Source organism: Nilaparvata lugens, chromosome 13 (assembly GCF_014356525.2).
Source record: "Nilaparvata lugens isolate BPH chromosome 13, ASM1435652v1, whole genome shotgun sequence".
Classification (NCBI taxonomy): Eukaryota; Metazoa; Arthropoda; class Insecta; order Hemiptera; family Delphacidae; genus Nilaparvata; species Nilaparvata lugens.
The window spans coordinates 7,413,323-7,432,275 of NC_052516.1; the positions used below are offsets into that span (position 1 = coordinate 7,413,323).

The window sequence follows — 18,953 nt, forward strand, 5'->3', positions numbered from 1 at the left end:
AAACTGAAACTGGGTCTTCTTTCAAGTCTTCAGCCACAGTTTGTGATTGAGTAGGTAAGTGCAAACTTGCTGTTAGGATCTCTGCGTACAGCAGTAAATCCTACCGGTAACGGCGTAAACCATGCTTTCTGTGAAGTGATTTAATTAGTGCACATCATTTATTACATCTAGATTCAATCGACCATCTTTATTTCCTGTAGATCATCTCAAATTTCGCAACTGGTGAGTAAAAAATTGCATTATAGTCAACTACACTACAGTGCAAACAGTTTTGCAAAATCTATGTCTATATAGGTTACCTTCCAACTTCCAAGCTACATGATCGTAAATGATACCACGTGTTTACAGGATTTGTTGTGTGGTATCTCTTATTATCCTGCAGTTTATTTTCAAAAAACTTGCACTCAAATTACGTCTTGATTTATCAATTGAAATTTGTGTCAAAATGGTGCAATCTTGCAGAATTGATTGCATTGATCCTGCTTTGGTTTTCAATTTGAACTCTGCGTATATTGATTTGTAAGTCAGCGTTTTATTTGTTCCAAGCATACCATTTCGCAATACTATTTGCTTAATTTATTCGTTAGATAATAGTAAATTTACAGAAAAATTCCTGAATTGAATGAGTTTATTGCTTGAATACTGTATTGAATTGCTAGCATAGCAGTTCTTTTATTGAAGAACCAATTTAGGCGGTTTTATTTGTTTGAATACCGTAATGTTAATAATATATTTTTGAACTTAAGAATAAATACAAATGTATTCTACGTTTGAATAATTTTATAATATTCTGGACATTTAATATTTTACTGTTGATTTATTGTGAAATACTTTAAACAACTGATTTTTTTGTAGCTTTGAATTGAACAAGGGAACAGTATCATATTTTTTATGACACTCAAGTTGTATTCATGTTAATATTTATTTTATCAAAGCTGAAAATCTGGTAAATATTCTAGCTTGGCTCTCATCCATTGCCTTACTCCAATTAGCAGATATTTTCCAGTAACTTATAGGAATAAGCTAAAAAAAAGTATGTAAGTCACCAGCCCAATTTTATTTTGGCAGAATTAAATGTTGGACGATTAACTTGTCTTAAACATCTTGAAAATTATATTAACACCATCTGTAGCACATGTTTAGCGTTGTTCTTTGGTATCAGCTTAATAGTCATTATCTTCCTGTTAAATTAAAAAAAAAACCTTCAAATATAAACCATAAATTCAAGGACTGTGTCACAATTCACCACTATTAAATATATATATGTTTTAATATAATGTTTTAAAGACTGCAATCAACTTACAATATTTAATATTGAGATAATTTTTCAGTTTCTCTTCTCAAGGATCAATCTCTATAGGCACACGAATCCTTCAATTTAGTTTAAGGATTTCTTTTTTCAAAGGTCAAACAAAATTGTTAAAAATGAATTTCCCAATAAAAAAGTTTCCCTCTCTAAAAACTTTTAACAGAGGTGTATCTCAACTGGTCGCAGTACAGTTTGCCAATTTTTTTCATAGAGTCTCCAAGTTTGCTTAATAAAATATAATTGATTATATGGCCATGTAGCTCGGATGAGTGATGAACGAAGGGCAAGGCTGGTTATGGAGGCAAGACCGGAAGAACAACGAGGCAGGGGACGACCACCACTGCAATGGAATCAGTATGTAGAGAGTATAGCTGCTGCAAGAGGAAAGACAATGAATGAAGTAAAGAGAATGGCGCAGGATCGTATAACGTTTAGAGAATGGTTGAAGGAACCCGTCGCTTAACGGCAAAAGTGTATGAAAAAGAAGAAAAGAAGATTATTTTAAACGAGAATGAACAGTTAATATTACATCAATAAACCTGTATCAGCTACCGTCTTTGGTAGAAGGCATTGTCAAGACGGAGGATGGGCAACGTTGTTCTCTTATCTTTCTCCACTGCCATTATAACGTGGACCTCACTATAGAATGAAGATTGATATTGATGTTCAACTCACCAATAAACCATTTTGTGATTAGAATCGGTGTCTCTCATAACTTATGTATTTCTGACTGGATTCAACCTGACTGGAGTTTAACTAGATGGACTTTAAGCACGGTTTGAACTGTATTCCACTGGACGGGAGTTTAAAGGTCGAAGGAGAGGTGTCTTCCGGCTAATGACCTATCTCAACATCTTCCTTCTTGCTTTCCTACAAATCTTACGCTCTTGACTAAAATATGATGTTGCGAGATTCATTATCAACTGTATGAATGGGAAGCATTGTTGGTGTTACTTTGTATAAGGAATGCTGACCGTTTCAAATAAATCCCACTATAGTACTAGGTCTTCATCTTAGCTGACACCTGTACAGTTCGCTAAATATTAATAAATTACTATCTCAAACTCAGAGACCGGCCACTTCAAACTCAAATCTCAGACCGTTTCCACAGCAAGAAATCATCCATAAATTACAAAACGCTGCAATCTGCGTTGATGAGACGTCCCTCTAGATTCTTCACAATTGTAAAATATATTATTCATTATTATTTCATTATTATTCATAGTTTGTAATATTTATTTTATTATTGCTAGTGTTTGCCTTCTGTTTGATAATTTGCGACTCCTCCCTGCACACGGACAAATAATCGAGGCAGGGAGAATTATTCATGTAATTCATGACACTTATATATTTTGTAAATATGTCATATTTTATGAACAAACCAATTTGAATTTGAAAAGGACGTTTTTCCTGTTTTCTTCCAATTGGAATAAGAATTAGGTTCTGTTTCTGGGCACCTATTGAATTTGATGGACCATTGAACCTATATTGAGGTCCACGTTATAATGGCAGTATATTTGATTAACATTGTTGTTGCTATCCTTGTCTATCATTCCACAAATCAAAAGCGCTTTCCTTTTCTAGCTCCACAACGTGGTCAGATCGCTTTTTAACAATGTAAAATATAATTAATCAATCGCAACTATGGAGTTCATTACTCAACCATTTGAAAATATATTTTCTCGACGAATACAACATAATAATTATACAATCTAGTGATTTCAAACAAGTTGATATTACATCAGATACACCGGTACCAACTATCTTCTATAGAGGGCAGTGGCAAGGCAGAGAATCGGCAACACGCTTCTCCTATCTTTCTCCACTACCATTATAACGTGGACCTCACTATAGTTATGTAACGTTGCCATTTTCACGATAAATGAATGATGTCCTGTAGCTGTGGTAATGTTCAGCGAAATTTCTCTTTTTCTTCTGCCTCCCACTTCTGTCTTCTTCATCTTCTTCTCCCTCATTGTCATCGTTATCATCTTCTTTTTCTTGTGCTTTCTTCTCCTCTTCCTCCACCTTCTTCTTGTTCCTCCACATGCTTCAATCTATTCTGTTGTGTTCTGTTCTGAGAATTGAGGAGAAGATACCTTTATGTAGTGTAGCGGGCTGCTATAGAATTATATTATCAAGCTGTGAATACAAAGCATGCCATTCTTTTGTTAAGAGTATAAGTTATTATACTGTTATTGATCTGACTCACCTTCACCTTAGAGAGGTGTGGTATGCCAAAATCCACAGAGTATAGAGTACCTATAGAATTTCATAAATTTCAGATAGTATTTTACCAATGACAGTAGCGTATTCCCTCACTGGAACAAAATTATATATTGTCCTTGATTCATTGATTTAAGGCTGTGCAAAGGCTAAAAATAAACTTTCTACTCGTGATATTTTTCAAAGTTTTTCGATTTGTATAAAGTTATCAAAATGAAAAAGTTTTCTCAGAAAAACATTTTTTCCGATCATTACTTTTTGAGATATGAGCGCCTAAAGTTTACATTTTTGGGACAGAACATTTCAAATTCGGTACTATATAAATCTATGAGATTTAGAGGATGGATTCTTCATGGTATTGTTGATCTAGTAAAACAAAAATTTTCTGAAATTATCAATTTTTGGAAAAGTTAACATCAAGTTAACTCAACTAAAAGTTAAGTTATGGGAGTGATCCGTGGTCTAGTGGATAGAGTGCTTGCCTAGTAGCATAGAGATCCCGGGTTCGAACCCCTCTCATTACCAAAAGTTTTTTAACCAGATCACTCCCGTGTTATCGGATGGGCACGTTAAACTGTCGGTCCCGGCTGAAGTATGACAGTCGTACCTTCCCGAAAGGGACTCCCCACCAACAAAAGCCATACGAATTTACTTTAAAAGTTATTTTTGGTTATTCTTAGTAAATTGAATAACTATCTTGAAAATAGATATTTTCAGAAACTTTTTGTTTTACTAGATCAACAATACCATGAAAAATCTATCCTCTAAATCTCATGGATTTATCTCTTACCGAATTTTAAATATTCTGTCCCAAAAATGTAGACTTTAGGCGCTCATATCTAAAAAAGTAATGATCGGATAAAAAATGTTTTCCTGAAAAATCTTTTTCATTTTGTTAGCTTCATGATATACAAATCAAAAAACTTTGAAAAATATCACGAGTAAAAAGTTTATTTTTAGCCTTTGCACAGCCTTAATGAACTGTTATGGACTATCATTAATTAATTGATTCAAGAAAGATGATTTCAGTTATAGTTGATCAATAAAGTTTTAAGATGTGGAATTTCAATAAAGATTGTCATGTATGGGGAAAAAAGTTGGAATAGAGCGCCATAAGGAAAACCCGATCAGGAAAAAGGTGTTTAAGGAAATAGGCTATAGAACGTGTTCGGACTTGGGAGAGAATGTCTTAATAAAAAGTGGAAAGGCAATATCTCGATTTGATCTGTTCAATAGAGCGATTAGCGTGGACCTGCACTGAAAGCTCAGCGCCAAGTCCGACTGAAATAAGTTTAGACTTGAGCCTCGGATTAAAATGATTAGGGTAAAAATGGAGATGAAATTTTGACTTTATTTTCGTTATCATAATTTAAATAGCTTACAATTTGTTTGTAAACATGCAGTCTCTATAGTGAGGTTCACGTTGTAATGGCCAAGTGGAGAAAGATAGGTGAACGTTGCCGATTCTCTTCTTTGCCTTGCCACATTATAATGGCAATAGAAAAGGTAGGAGAACAGTGTTACCGATTCTTTGCCTTGCCACTGCCTTCTATAGAGAGTATAGCTGATACCGGTATATTTGATGTAATATTAACTGTTGAGGTAATCTGTATATTCTATTATATAATAAAGGAAACAATCGGCTTTTACACGTACGGGATAGGAAATTCACGAATGACGCATCATCACGTCTGAACTAGTCAACTGATTAACTTGAAATTTTGCATATAGATTCTTTATTTACCGAGGATGGTTATAGGCCTATTCTAAATTGTTCAAGGTTTTAGTAAGTCAAATTTTTAATTATACTCTTGCGGTACACGGATAACCTGCTAGTCCCAAAATTTTTTTTTTAAATATAGATTTTTTATCCTCTTTTATCGAGCCCCTGTTAGAACTTGCCTTCCTCAACTGCCCCTCAACAGAGGGTACATAAACCCGAACTCGTCTCGTGAGTTTCCTGCTTGCAATCAGCTGTTTGGTAAGGTCACCTGTTGTCCTAGGCGCAATTTCCTGTAGAAGCAATTGCATTGCTGGCTAATCACTAATCACCAATCCCAGAGCTCATCTCTCATCTCTCAGACTACCATGACGTCACAACATCATCTAGTCACATTCATGCTGTAAAGTCAGTAGGACTACAGAGTTATCAACTCTCTGTTACCACCGCCTTCTATATAGTAGATAGTTGAAATTCAAGTCATCCCTGTATATCTCATCTAATTTTAATTGTTATTTCTTGTTCTCTCTCAAGTATATTTTATACCCAAAGTATAATATATTTTCATGATTTTATGATCGGTATTAGATATATATTTATATATTATATTTCAATTTTTTTCAATTTCAATTTATTAAAAACACACAAAACAAGACAAAACAAAATTACAAAGATTTACGAAACAAATAAAACACAATAAAATGTTACAAATATAAAAAAAACAATGGGCTTAGTGTTTGGGTGTGTTGGAGAAGAGAAAAAAAAGAGAGGAAGGTACCTAGCCAACTATGGTTTCCCATGTAATAGGCAGGCAAAGAAGAGAAGTAATTAGGAAAAAAAGGAAGGGAGAAATGGGGGGAAGGAAGAAAACAGAGGAATAGGTACTCAAAATAAAGGTAAGCGAGTCCACTGAAAATAAAAAACTAATGAAAAAACAATGCTGGAGCAGAAATCTCGAGTCATATATTATCTAAATGGAAGAAGAAATTACTGTATGTCCAGTTTTTTATATCCAGTTTAATTTTTCCGCTGATCTTATTGTCCATCTATATTTTATTAAGTACTCAATTACGGTTTTTATGTATAATTGACGTATAGTCATGACCTCAAAATCACTAAAAACCATATCCGTTGGATAGAGCCTTGGTTTGCTTAATATAGTTTTAATTATCAGTTTTTGTGCTACAAATAATTCAGCAATATGACAGTTGAAACAGCCCCCCAAACAACTATGCCATACTGCAGAATTGACTCGACTAGAGCATGATAATTATGATATATTTCTATATAGCCTGCAAACAATTTGGCAACGGTGTGGAGCTAGAAAATGATGAAGCTATCTGTTTTTTCAAATGACAGACAAGGATAGCAACACCAATGTTAATCAGGTGTTGACTTTATAACTTGAATCTCACTATATATGATTTGAACTGATGCAAAGACCACATTAATTGCTAATGACTGCATTATTGCTAATATCTGCTTTGTCAAATGACAAACAAGGATAGCCAATGTTAATGTTGTCTCCGGGTATTATTTAGAGCTCAGTGGGCGAATCTAGTAGGGGAAGAAGAATGACTAGAATGCGATTTGGTGAGAAATTTGAGAGTTGAAGAGAATAATGTGGAAGTAGCAATAAAGTGCAAGAAACAAATAGACGAAGCGGAAGAGGAGAATAAATAGACGATCAAACCAGCATAAAACCCGCATCTTCAAACGCCAAGAAGATCAGAAATCAAAAATAGAATTCCTTTTCAACTCTGCAAGAGACAAAAATCTATCGTAGGTCTTCCTACCCACTCCAATCTGTCTGCATATAACAGTGAGGTCCATTTTGTATTGGCAGTATTTGATTGACATTGGTGTTTCTATCCTTGTCTATCATTCGACAAAGCAGATAGCGCTATCGTTTTCTAGTTCCGCAACGTGCTAGATCGGTTTTTAACAATGTAATTAATCAACAGAAGTTTTTATCTCAATTATAAAAATCAATAATCTACTTATTGAAAAATATATTTTCTAGTGAATAAAATATAATTATTAGTTATTTCAAACAAGAATGAACAGTTGATATTACATCAGATGTGCCGGTATCAGCTATCCTCTATAGAATGCAGTGGCAAGACAGAGAATCGGCCACACTGTTCTCATATCTTTCTCCACTGCCATTATAACGTGGACCTCGAATGGACAGCTCTGATGTTGCTAGCAAGAAATGTTGACAGTTTAAAGTGAATATAGTCTATCCTTGTCTAGGAGGTCACCGACCAAACTTTATTATTTGTTGCAGTAATGATTTCGTATTGCGGGGTAACCATGGCAACCAAACTCCATTCAAATTATTATCACATCACTTTTCAATGAACATCGTTCGAGTGGGAAGCAGCATTGAAGGCATGCTGACATATAACGTGAACTTCAGTCACTAATTGCCCCTGATGCGCACATTTTATCCGCAATTATATAATGTAGTAGAAGTAGACTCGCTCCCTCACAAAGTATAAGGAAAACTGTATTCGGGAATCAAAGGTATTAATGTCACATTTCTCAAAGTAATGTACCCAATTATTATATGAGGCTGACTTTTTTTATTTATTCAGTTATGTACAAATATCGGGTCACCGAGCTTCGCTCGTTATTTTTATTTATTGATAAACAGAACACAATATTCTCTAAAATGAGCTTGTTTATATTTCACAGCTGGCTGTATGTCATCTTATGAATTTCGGGGATGCGATATTTTGATTTTTCACATACTCACTCGCTCACTCACTTTTTTACTAGTAGTTCTGTGAACAGTAGACCTCACGCAGTATTCTCATCTACAAGTACCTGATTGAAACTATATAGACCTTATGGAAATACAGCTATAGACTGGCTTCTCCACACATCTGTGTAATCACTTGTCAGCTGATTTATGATGAATAATTCTATAGTCTGATTTTTACTCTAATATTGGCGTATGAAGGAGGCTCCTTTTTCATTTTATATTATCATTGAAATGCAAAATTTCCAAAAAACCTTGTATATACGTCGACGCGCAATTAAAAAAGGAACATATCTGTCAAATTTCATGAAAATCTTTTACCGCGTTTCGCCGTAAATGCGCAACATATAAACATTTAAACATTAAGAGAAATGCCAAACCGTCGACTTGAATCTTAGACCTCACTTCGCTCGGTCAACTATCCACAGCTGTTCCAGCCAAGGATGAATTATTAATGTCGTTCAGCGAGTTTTCCCAAGGATGAGACCTAGTGCAATAGAATTTTTATATCATAAACTGACTATGTTCCAAATTTCGTGAAAATCGTTAGAGCCGTTTTCGAGATCCGTTGGACATAAATAACCAGATATAAATATAAATAACCAGATATAAAAATACAGAAGTTGCTCGTTTAATAGGATTATTACACTTACGGTATGTGAAAAGATACAGCAAAACTGTCCCTTCTCAAATTTATACTACAGACCAAATCAAAATGTAGGTTAAGCTACACTTATTAGAATAACAATTTACTTTGAATTACAATAGTATAGATACACATTTGATCAATTCAAGAGCGGTTGAAATAAAATGGTTTTACTAGTGAAAGAATCTTCTAGAAACCCCAGTATAAATTTAGGGCCTACTAATGTACTTGAAATGCAAGAAGCATAATCCAAATGTGGACTTTGCTGAACAAGAATGAATGTCTGTGCATTTTGACAGTTCTTAGAAAGAGCCTGTTTTCCTTGGACCTACTGGCCAACTTGGTATATCCTATGACTCATAGCAGGAAATACCTATCTTCATTGCGAAAGTATTTTATGTTTCATAAGAATCGTTGCAATATGAGCCATCACCCATTCTCACCAAAAATAGTGACTCAAAGTGAGTCTAATTGTAGGTCATTCGTGCTGTAGTCAAATCCACGATATAAATTCAGACTTAGGCATCGATTTGTCGGAGTATTATCAGATGACAATGGCGGGCTGGGTAGCTCCTAACTCCGGAAGTTGTAATTTTCCCCATGTTAATTTTAAACGAAAACTGTTACATGCCTATTGCGAGGTCCACGTTATAATAGCAGTGTTTGATTAGCAATGGTATTGCTATCCTTGTCTAGCATTCAACAAAGCGGATAGCGCTATCTCTTTCTCGCTTTGCTCTGTTGCCAGATCGTCTTTTAACAATAATCAATTAACAAAATATTTCATCTTAATTATTATGTAAATTCATTATTTAAAAATATAATTTCTTGCTTAATAAATTATAATATTGATTATTTTAAACGAGAATGAACAGTTAACATTAGACTACATAAATAAACCTGTATCTGCTACCGTCTATAGAAGGCATTGAAAATACAGAGGTTCGGCAACGTTTTTCTCCTATCTTTCTCCACTGCCATTATAACATGGACCTCACTTTAATTCTTGTTAGTGACTCACTTCACACTGCATCAGTAGTATGTATCTTCAACAAGATACATAAAATATATCTGAAATACATCCCGAATATCTAAAATATAACAATATAGGAACGTATACCGTTCTGTGCATCATCTCCTACTTTATAATCTTCAAGATTCAGTATTGGTAATAAAAAATTGTGATACAGCTTAAATAAGCAAGCTCATTTTCCCATTTGCGTTATTCAATTGGGATTCATCCAAATTGACTTTATCGATTCTTTCTCACTCCCTGTCCGTCTCTCTCTCACACACACATACATACACACACACACTCTCTCTCTCTCTCTCACTGTGCACAGAATTTCATCTCTCTTTCTCCTCTTCCAAGATTTTGCTCTCATTTCCCTAGAGTACTCGCCAAATATTGTGTAGTGAGGTCCACGTTATAATGGCAATAGAGAAAGGTAGGAGAACAGTGTTGCCGATTCTCTGCTTGCCACTGCCTTCAATAGAGGATAGCTGATACCAGTATATCTGATGTAATAGACTATTAACTGTTCATTCTAGTTTAAAATAATCAATTATATTTTATTCACCAAGAAAATATATTTTCAATGAATTTTTATAATTGAGATTAAAAATGTTTGTTGGATTATTTTATTTCTAAATTCTTAAAAACGATCTGGCTACGTTGTGGAGATGGAGGAGGAGGATAGCGCTATCTGCTTGTCGAATGATAGACAAGGATAGCAACTCCAATGTTGATCAAACACTGCCATTATAACGTGGACCTCACTATAGAAGTGAACTTGTTTTTCAGTATTCAGAATAATATTCTATTCAATATTGTAGGTGTAGGTACTTTGATAGGAATCTTTTGAAATTCTAGCAATTATTTGTTGATTTTGGAGTGTCAACATCTCGAACCAGACGTCTCAATTTATACTTTCAACTCAGCATTTCTCGAGCACAATACTAGTTGACCTGTTTCATAACAAAATGTAATACCTCCAATTGTATCAATGGAAAATATTTGCAGATCAAAATGTAATACCTCCAATTACTCATTTCTCAATGCTTTGACATCTCAACACATCAGTAATTGCAGATCAAAATTTAATACTTCAAAAACGTTGCTCGACAATATCTATTTCACAAAAATACTTTGTCACCACAATAGCAGTTGGGGTTGTTATTCTACTTCGGGTAATAATTGGGGATGAATACGTCCAATTTTCCGTTCTTGATACTTATTTCGCACACCTCTAATTGGGACAAGTCTCATACAAGAATTTATTGCGTTTGAACGTTTAGAAATATGAATTTCATACCTTCGAAAAATTCATAATATAATAATTGGTGGGAAGATTGTGTGAATTGCTTTGAAAAATATGTTTTGATTCTCCCATTTCTAGTTCTCATTCTCTAATCATTTGTTACTGACTAGCATGTAACCCGTGCTACGCAAGAGTCTAATTTATTAAAGCTTGACCTACTGAAATCTTGAAGAATTTAAATAGGCCTATAACCATCCTCGGTTAATTAAGAATCTATATTCAAAATTAATCTGTCCAGTAGTTGAGACGTGATGATGTGTCAAACATATAATTTTCGTATCCCGTACGTGTTTAAGTCAGTTCTTTACTTTATTATAATACTAGCCGTCAGGCTCGCTTCGCTTGCCATATCCGTCTAGCCAGGGGGCTCCGCCCCCTGGACCCCCGACTGGATCGTCCGAGAATGAGATCAGCAGGCTCGCTTCGCTCGCCTGCATTTTTCATTGAGCATTTTTATCATATGTTAGGACAATCCAGTCGGGGGTCAAGACTAAACGTCTGGCTAAACGGATTTGGCGAGCGAAGCGAGCCTGACGGCTAGTAATATAATATTCCCAGGATTGAAGTAGCAGTGCCCAATCAATTTTTCCGCGATAAATGCATTTAAATCTTCAACTTGGTGCCAACCTAACAAAGTCAACTCAACTTAATGCCAACCTGACAAAATTATTAATTTAGTTGCCAGTTAACAACTGTTTCGAAGAGGTACTCTATCTAGATTGTAGTTCTATAGTAACATATGATATGGAAATTTCAATTATAATTAAGAGATTGGGAGAAGAAGAATATACATGCTAAAAGACGAACTTTAAACCCTTAAAAACAACCCTTAGAGTTGAAATATTGCCAAAAGATTTCTTAGTGCACCTCTAAAGGGCCAATTGAACATACCTACCAAATTTGAACGTTTTTGGTCCGGTAGATTTAGTTCTGCGAGTGAGTGAGTCAGTCAGTCAGTGAGTGAGTGCCATTTCGCTTTTATATATAGATTAGTATGTCAGTTGCATATTTGTAATCAACATAATTGAAGAAACATTCTGCACATGAAAGATAAAACCTGCTCTTCGTATGTTTCCTTTCACCTCCTCCTCCTCCTTCTCCTCATCTTCTATTATCCTCCCCTTTTTCCTTCCTCTCTCCTATCCTTTCACTCACCACTCTTCCTTTTCGTTATCTTTTCTTTTATCTTCACAATGTATACGCCTCATTAGCTACGCACAAGCAGGCTCCATACTTTTATAAAGTCATTGACAACAAAATCAATAATGTCTTTATTTTTCAAGTGTGATTCACCTCAAGCATTCAGTTTTCCATATAAATAACATCAATGTTTCAATAGCATCATGTTAAAGTGAGTGTAGAAGGGTAAATAAATGAATAATTCAGCAAATAAATTCCCTGAGGCTAGTCAGTCTGAGAGGTTGTAGATGTGAATAAAAAGACAACACGTATGACGCAAATTTACGGCGTAATGAAAAGGGTTTATGTGACAGAAATTTATAGCTACTACCCTTACAGCTACCCTTAGTTTCCACCTATAGTGAGGTCCACGTTATAGTGGCAGTATTTGATTAGACTAACATTGGTGTTGCTATCCTTGTCTGTCATTCGACAAAGCAGATAGCGCTATCCTTTTCTAGCTCTGCAACGTTGCTAGATCATGCTTTAGCAATGTAGAAATATAATTAATCAACAAAATATTTAATCTCAATTATGAAAATTCATTATTAAATCATTGTAAAATATTTTTTCTTGACGATTAAAATGTAATTGATTATTTTAAACAAGAATGATCAGTTAATTTTAATCATGAGATAAAGGGTATTAGCTATCCTCTGTAGAAGCCAACTTGCAACGTTGTGAAGCTAGAAAAGGATAGCTCTATCTGCTCTGTTGAATGATAGACTAGGATAGCAACACCAATGTTAATAATATATACAGCCATTATAACGGGGTTCTCACTTGAGCAATGTGGTATTTTAGTGTAGTGTTTTAATTTAGCTTGACATCCGTAGGTCTATAGTATGTGTATCAATATTTTTGAACTCTGTCCGTCTTTCAGGAATAGCATAGTCTAGTTGGAATACATCCTATATAAAAAGAAAATGGGTTATAAAAATAGACACATGAACCTATTGCCAAAATCTCTAGTCTCACTGCTTTTCACTCACTCTCTCTCCCACACTCTTTCTCTATATCTCTCTCTCTCTCTCTGTGCCCCTCACACTCTCTCTTTATTTTTACCTCCTACTCTTTGTCTCTCTCTTACACTCACTGTCTTTTGTCTCTTATCGCGTTCTTCCTGTTTCTATCTTATTATTTTCTTCCACCTGTTTCTTACTTTGCTATTTCCTTTCCCAGATTATTGTCTATTTCTTTCTCTCATGTCCATCTTGTTCCTTATGATACTATCCTCTTCATCGTATTCTTGTTTTATTCCTTCCTTTCTTCTCCTGCTTTGAGTTATTCTTGAATTTTCAACTGTTCTAGGCCAAATTGATTTCCATAAATACATTTTTAGTAATTTTTGCTCCTCTTTTAATTCACCGTCAACCTCTCTGCTCATAATTTTTTGTTCTCTCTCGCTTCTCTTTCATTATTTTTCCTTCTTCTTTTTCTTCTTCTACTGTATTCCACTTCTTCCTTTCCTTCTTTTTCTTCTTCTTCTTCTTCTTCTTCTTCTTCTTCTCCTCCTTCTTCTTCTTCCTCTTTCTCCACAATCTATTCTCTCATTAGTTGAGCTCTCTCTTGTCTCCACAGGTTTACCCACCACATGTATCACTCTGTCTATTCTTTTTCTCTCTCTAACTTTCTTTTTGTCTCTCTCTCTCTATCCTACATCTCTTTCCTCCTTTTCTCTCTCTTCTTCACATTTTTTTCTATAAAAAACCCGCGTAGTAAACTTGTCCTTAGCACGTTTTCGTTCTGATAGTAGAATATAGAAGAGCCCACTGCTATTATTGATGCATTCAATTTTTTGGCCCATTTAAAATTGCAAATTCAACCATTTTCTATTCTCATTCCAACAAATGACACGCTCAATTTTGCCAGCAATTTTTTTTTCATTTCAACTCAAACTTTGAACTCTCCTATTTTTTCGCAATTAATTATTGTGCAATTGTGTGTGAAAGTAATTAATTTTTGTATTTTTTTCACAAGCCTCAGCGTTCTGTTTTCTTTACTGTAGTCAGATTAACTTTAAATTGTCAGCATTCCTTGTTAATTTAATTGATGCTTTCCATTCTACATGTGCTGACAGCTTGAAGTTAATAGCAGTTTTCTAACCTCGATTCAAGCTCCTTGCCAAAAATTAAATATTTGGGTCATCTTTTTTATTCATCAAGGTTTGATTCATTATAATACAGTACTACAATTTTGATGTCAGACATTATATTGAGGTTCACGTTAGTGGAGAAAGATAGGAGAACAACGTTGCCGATCCTCTGTCTTGTCAATGCCTTCTATAGACGGTAGCTGATACAGATTTATTGATGCATTATTAACTGTTCATTCTCGTTTAATCAATTATTTTTTATGTAGCAAAAAATTATATTTTTCAATAATTTCATAATTAAGATGAAATATTTTTTTTTAATTAATGATTAAATCTACATTGTTAAAAGACGATCTGGCAACAGAGCTAAGCGAGAAAGAGACAGCGTTATCCGGTCTGTTGAATGATAGACAAGGATAGCAACACCATTGCTAATCAAATTCTGCTTTTATAACGTGGACCTCACTACAGAAGTCTACTGATGTGTGAATACTCCCATAAGAACCAATGGTTTTCTTGTTGCCAGGCAGAATAAAACCTATGAAAAGTTTGTAAGGAAAATAATGTTTCTTTTCACAATCATAATAGGCCTACTGTAGATAGATTTATTGTGTAATACATAGAATGGTTGGGCTCTTGTGTAAGGAATGGCAAGCTTGTTATGTAATTCAACTTGATAATAAATTAAGATGTTAGAAATGAAAGATTCTGATCATGATCCTTATTAATTAAGTGTATCAAATTATTGTCATCACGTTACCTTGCACCAACTGGCTTCTTGCTTGCCATTCAACCAATGAAGTGAGTCTCACAGTATAGTAATAATAATAATAATAATAATAATAATAATAATAATTGTCAGACGACGTCAGTGAATCGTGAAAATAGTTGTCAATCATTGGACAGTGAAGGATTTCTTGACAAATAGAATAAAATAAAGTGCAATTCCTGTGGAACAGTTATATACAGGAATGAGGGAATAGTGTGGTCTAGGATTACAATATCAAATCATGATTTTTTGTTTTTTACTGTGGGGTGAGAAGACTTATTGGATCATGTATAACAAATCCAAAGTTTCATAAGCTCACTTTCATAGATTTAAATATCATAACTTTCATAAGCTGTGTTTATACCAAAGTTATTAACAAAATGTTGATAACTTAATCCTTATCGATTCTATTAGATTGAACGGAACTCGACAAACACATGTTCATCATGTGTATGTTAAGTTATGTTCAATCTAATAGAATCTATAAGGATTAAGTTATTAACATTTTGTTAATAACTTTGATGTAAACGCAGCTATATACTTTTTCATGTACGCTTCCATAACTTCAAACACTCTGTTAGTGTTTGTGTAATTTGTAATTTTGTAGTTTAATTATGAATTATTTGAAAATTTTAATAAGCGCAAAAATATAAAATTATTTTCCATACAAAATGTTTTATATATGTTTACAATTTCTGGTTAATCAGTCTTGCATCTTCATTCTCATATTTTCATTTGCATTCTCAGTAATTTTGATCTTTGACTAACGAAATCGTTCTCTCTTTGTTTCAGATACGTCCAACACTCATCAACAAGTGCCAGCAACATTTTTCTTCAACATCTCTCAGCAACTTGTTGATAACTCACAATACCTGTGCTCTTCAAAACTATAGAAATTTGTTCAACTTTTCAAGGTCAAGGATTTGACCTGACTGATCAACCTCTTCAGGTTTACAAGGTCAATTGACGACGTGTCTTAAGGTCAAGTCAAGGTCACACCTTAAGGTCGAAATCAAGGTCAAAATGTTACTCAACAACGCCAGACAGCGCTGTCTACCGAGCAAAAAGAAAGGCGGTGGTTGTATGATGTCCAGTTGAATCTTCAAATTCAGCAAAAAATTATCCACCACATTTTAGTTCCAATACCAACTGTGATATTAGGCATAGTAAGGCTCCAACCCCCAGTGATTCAGTTGTACTTAATTTACATTGATGAAGGTTTCCAAAACCATTTTGCAGCTTAAAGATATTCATTCAATATTTATTGTTTTAATGCTAACTTTTAATTGACATTTCCTTCATTTATTAAACACCATCAGCTTTATTTTAAGCTTCTCCATTGATATTGTATTGTATCTTCCAAGAAAAACTAGTTTTCAATTACAAGCATCTTGGCTAAAGTTGTATTTGTTGATAAGTTTGAAAAATACTCTGAAAGAGTAGTGCTACGTTAAAGGGATATTATTAACATTACTGAAGGTCAATTGTTCTCTAAAAGTATCTCAAAACCGGTGATTCTCAAACCACCATTGCTTTAACTGGGCTTCAATTGAAAACCCATAACCTTCAAGGTCAACTGAAAGGTACTTACAACCTTTACATATTTTTATACCTAGACTATTATATATCGAGAACTTTTTGACTGTGAAAAACTGGACATTTGAGGATAGGACCAAACTGATTCAGTTGTGATTCCAAGGAGACGAGGAGAGTCTATTTTTGAGGCTTTAGTTTGTGTCCACATTTGAGATCGAAAAGGTATTTTGAGTGACTGATTATTTTGAGGTTAGGAATTGACTTTAAGTGACCTTTGAGGTTAGGTTGGTACCAATAGTGTTTAGGGTAGAAGGACACGTTTGAGGTTAGGTTGGTATCAGTGATTCAGAACGTGATTGTATGGTTAGGTTGGTATCTGTAGGTGGCTATTACGAGATTAGGACACAAGATTTGAGGTTAGTTTAGGTTAGGAGGTGATTGTAAGCAACTTTTGAGGTTAGGACTGTGTTGTGAGTAACCAGCTGCAGCATGGAGCCATATGACGACAACGTGTTGGCACTGGTGATTGCCTGCTTCGGAGTTTCCTTCCTGTTGGCGTTTGGAATCGGTGCGAACGACGTTGCCAACTCGTTTGGCACCTCTGTGGGAGCTAAGGTGCTCACCATATTCCAGGCATGCTGTCTGGCCACTGTATTCGAGATTGCTGGATCTGTTTTGATTGGTGAGTGCTTTTCAAATATTATTTGTGTTTTTTATACAAAAATATTTCATTCAATTACCTTGACTTCATTTTTCGTTCATCTGATTTAGTGAGTATTGGGTATTATAATAGCCATCTCTAATACAAGGCCCTGGCCTACGATATTGCAACGTCGCAGTGTAGGCCTAGATCTAATACATGATTGGTGAAAAATATCAACTGGTATTTTTTAAATTCTTTCACCAATCATGTTTAGATTCTAGACCTACACTGCGACGTTGGAATATCGTAGGTTGGGGCCTTGTATTAGAGGTGGCTATGGTATTGCCATAGAGAAAAGATAGCACAAAAAGATATCTCATGGTACAATTTTTTATATCTTTACTTCAACTTAAGGATTAATATAAGAACTTGGAGGCGAAATAAACCTCCAATTCAATAATAATATTGAATAACTAAGATAACTAAATAAAATCACAGACAAAAGATAACATAGAGAAAAGATGTTAATACAAGTTGATAGTCCTAGTAGTTGATTTTGATGAAGCTATGTGACGCTGGTAGTCTCTCATACTGTGCTGTTCTCACACTCACCCCAACTAAACAGCAATGCTAGACAGTGATCGACAGCGACAGTAAACAGTAGCCGACAGTAAACGGCAGTAAGCGACAGTAAGCAGTAGTCGACTGTAATCGGCAGTAAGCGACAGTAAGCAGTAGTCGACTGTAATCGGCAGTAAGCGACAGTAAGCAGTAGTCGACAGTAATCGGTTTGAGTTAACAAAGAATCGGCTTGAAATTTGGAACATAAACGACCTATACCATGGGATATCTTCTTATGCTATCTTCTTTCCTCTATGATAGAATACAGTATGCAGAATAGAGATAAATGTGTAAAACACATATTGTAAAATGAGTAGATACAAGTTTAGCTATGACCAAATTCGAAGGAAATTATTTTACAGATGAGTTATGGTGGGTTGTAAATCGTTACTGAAAAATCAATGTATCATGAGCCATGAGCTAGTAACGTTAGTAAACTTTGTCTGAAAATCTCGAGGAGTTTTCCAATGTTTGCAAATGGCTGCATGCAATCCTTGGATTCGGAAAAGCACAACTTCAACTAGAAAATGTTGCCAGTCACGAGAATATGCTGCTCTTCTTTGCATTTTCATTCACCTCTCCTCTGGTGCTTATAATAAATAAATGAATGAATAATACTGGTCAATGATAGTGCCCGATAAAAAACTGAATAATCTACTGGAGTCGATCGATTTATTAGATTATCGGTCATGTACTATCAGTAATTTTTATCAAGAATGTATTACGTATCTGATTAGGATAGCAACTCCTATTTGTATGAGTAGCCTACTTGCTCAAGAACAAATAATAAAACTATTTGATTGATTTGATTTGATAATTTGTATTTTTATACATATATTTCTAATATTATTATTTTTTCGTATTTTTTTGTTGTCCCTAATGCCCTTGCTCTCTGATGAATTTCATCTCTGCTGGATAGAAAAAGAATACTATTAATTCTTACGGGAGTGTCCACACATTGGCAGGATGCAAATGTGTGAACACTTCCATAAGAACCAATGATGTTACTTTTGTCTCCAGCAGAGCAGACATCTATTTGAAGGTAGGGCAGTGAGCGTGTTTGAAATAATAATAGTTATCCATCTTGTTCCACATTTTATTTCGCCATTCTAGACTACTTT

General features: G+C 34.6%; 1 protein-coding gene across 1 annotated transcript in view; it reads left to right on the plus strand.

Annotated features, from left to right (window-relative positions):
* Positions 1 to 24: 24 nt before the first annotated feature.
* The window catches only part of LOC111056877 (sodium-dependent phosphate transporter 2), a 51,764-nt gene continuing 32,835 nt past the window's right edge, over positions 25 to 18,953 (plus strand). The window contains exons 1-2 of the mRNA XM_039440337.1: positions 25 to 222; positions 15,825 to 17,250. Coding sequence (XP_039296271.1) covers positions 17,058 to 17,250 — 193 coding nt within the window. The 5' untranslated portion in view covers positions 25 to 222; positions 15,825 to 17,057. The remainder of the gene's footprint in view (positions 223 to 15,824; positions 17,251 to 18,953) is intronic.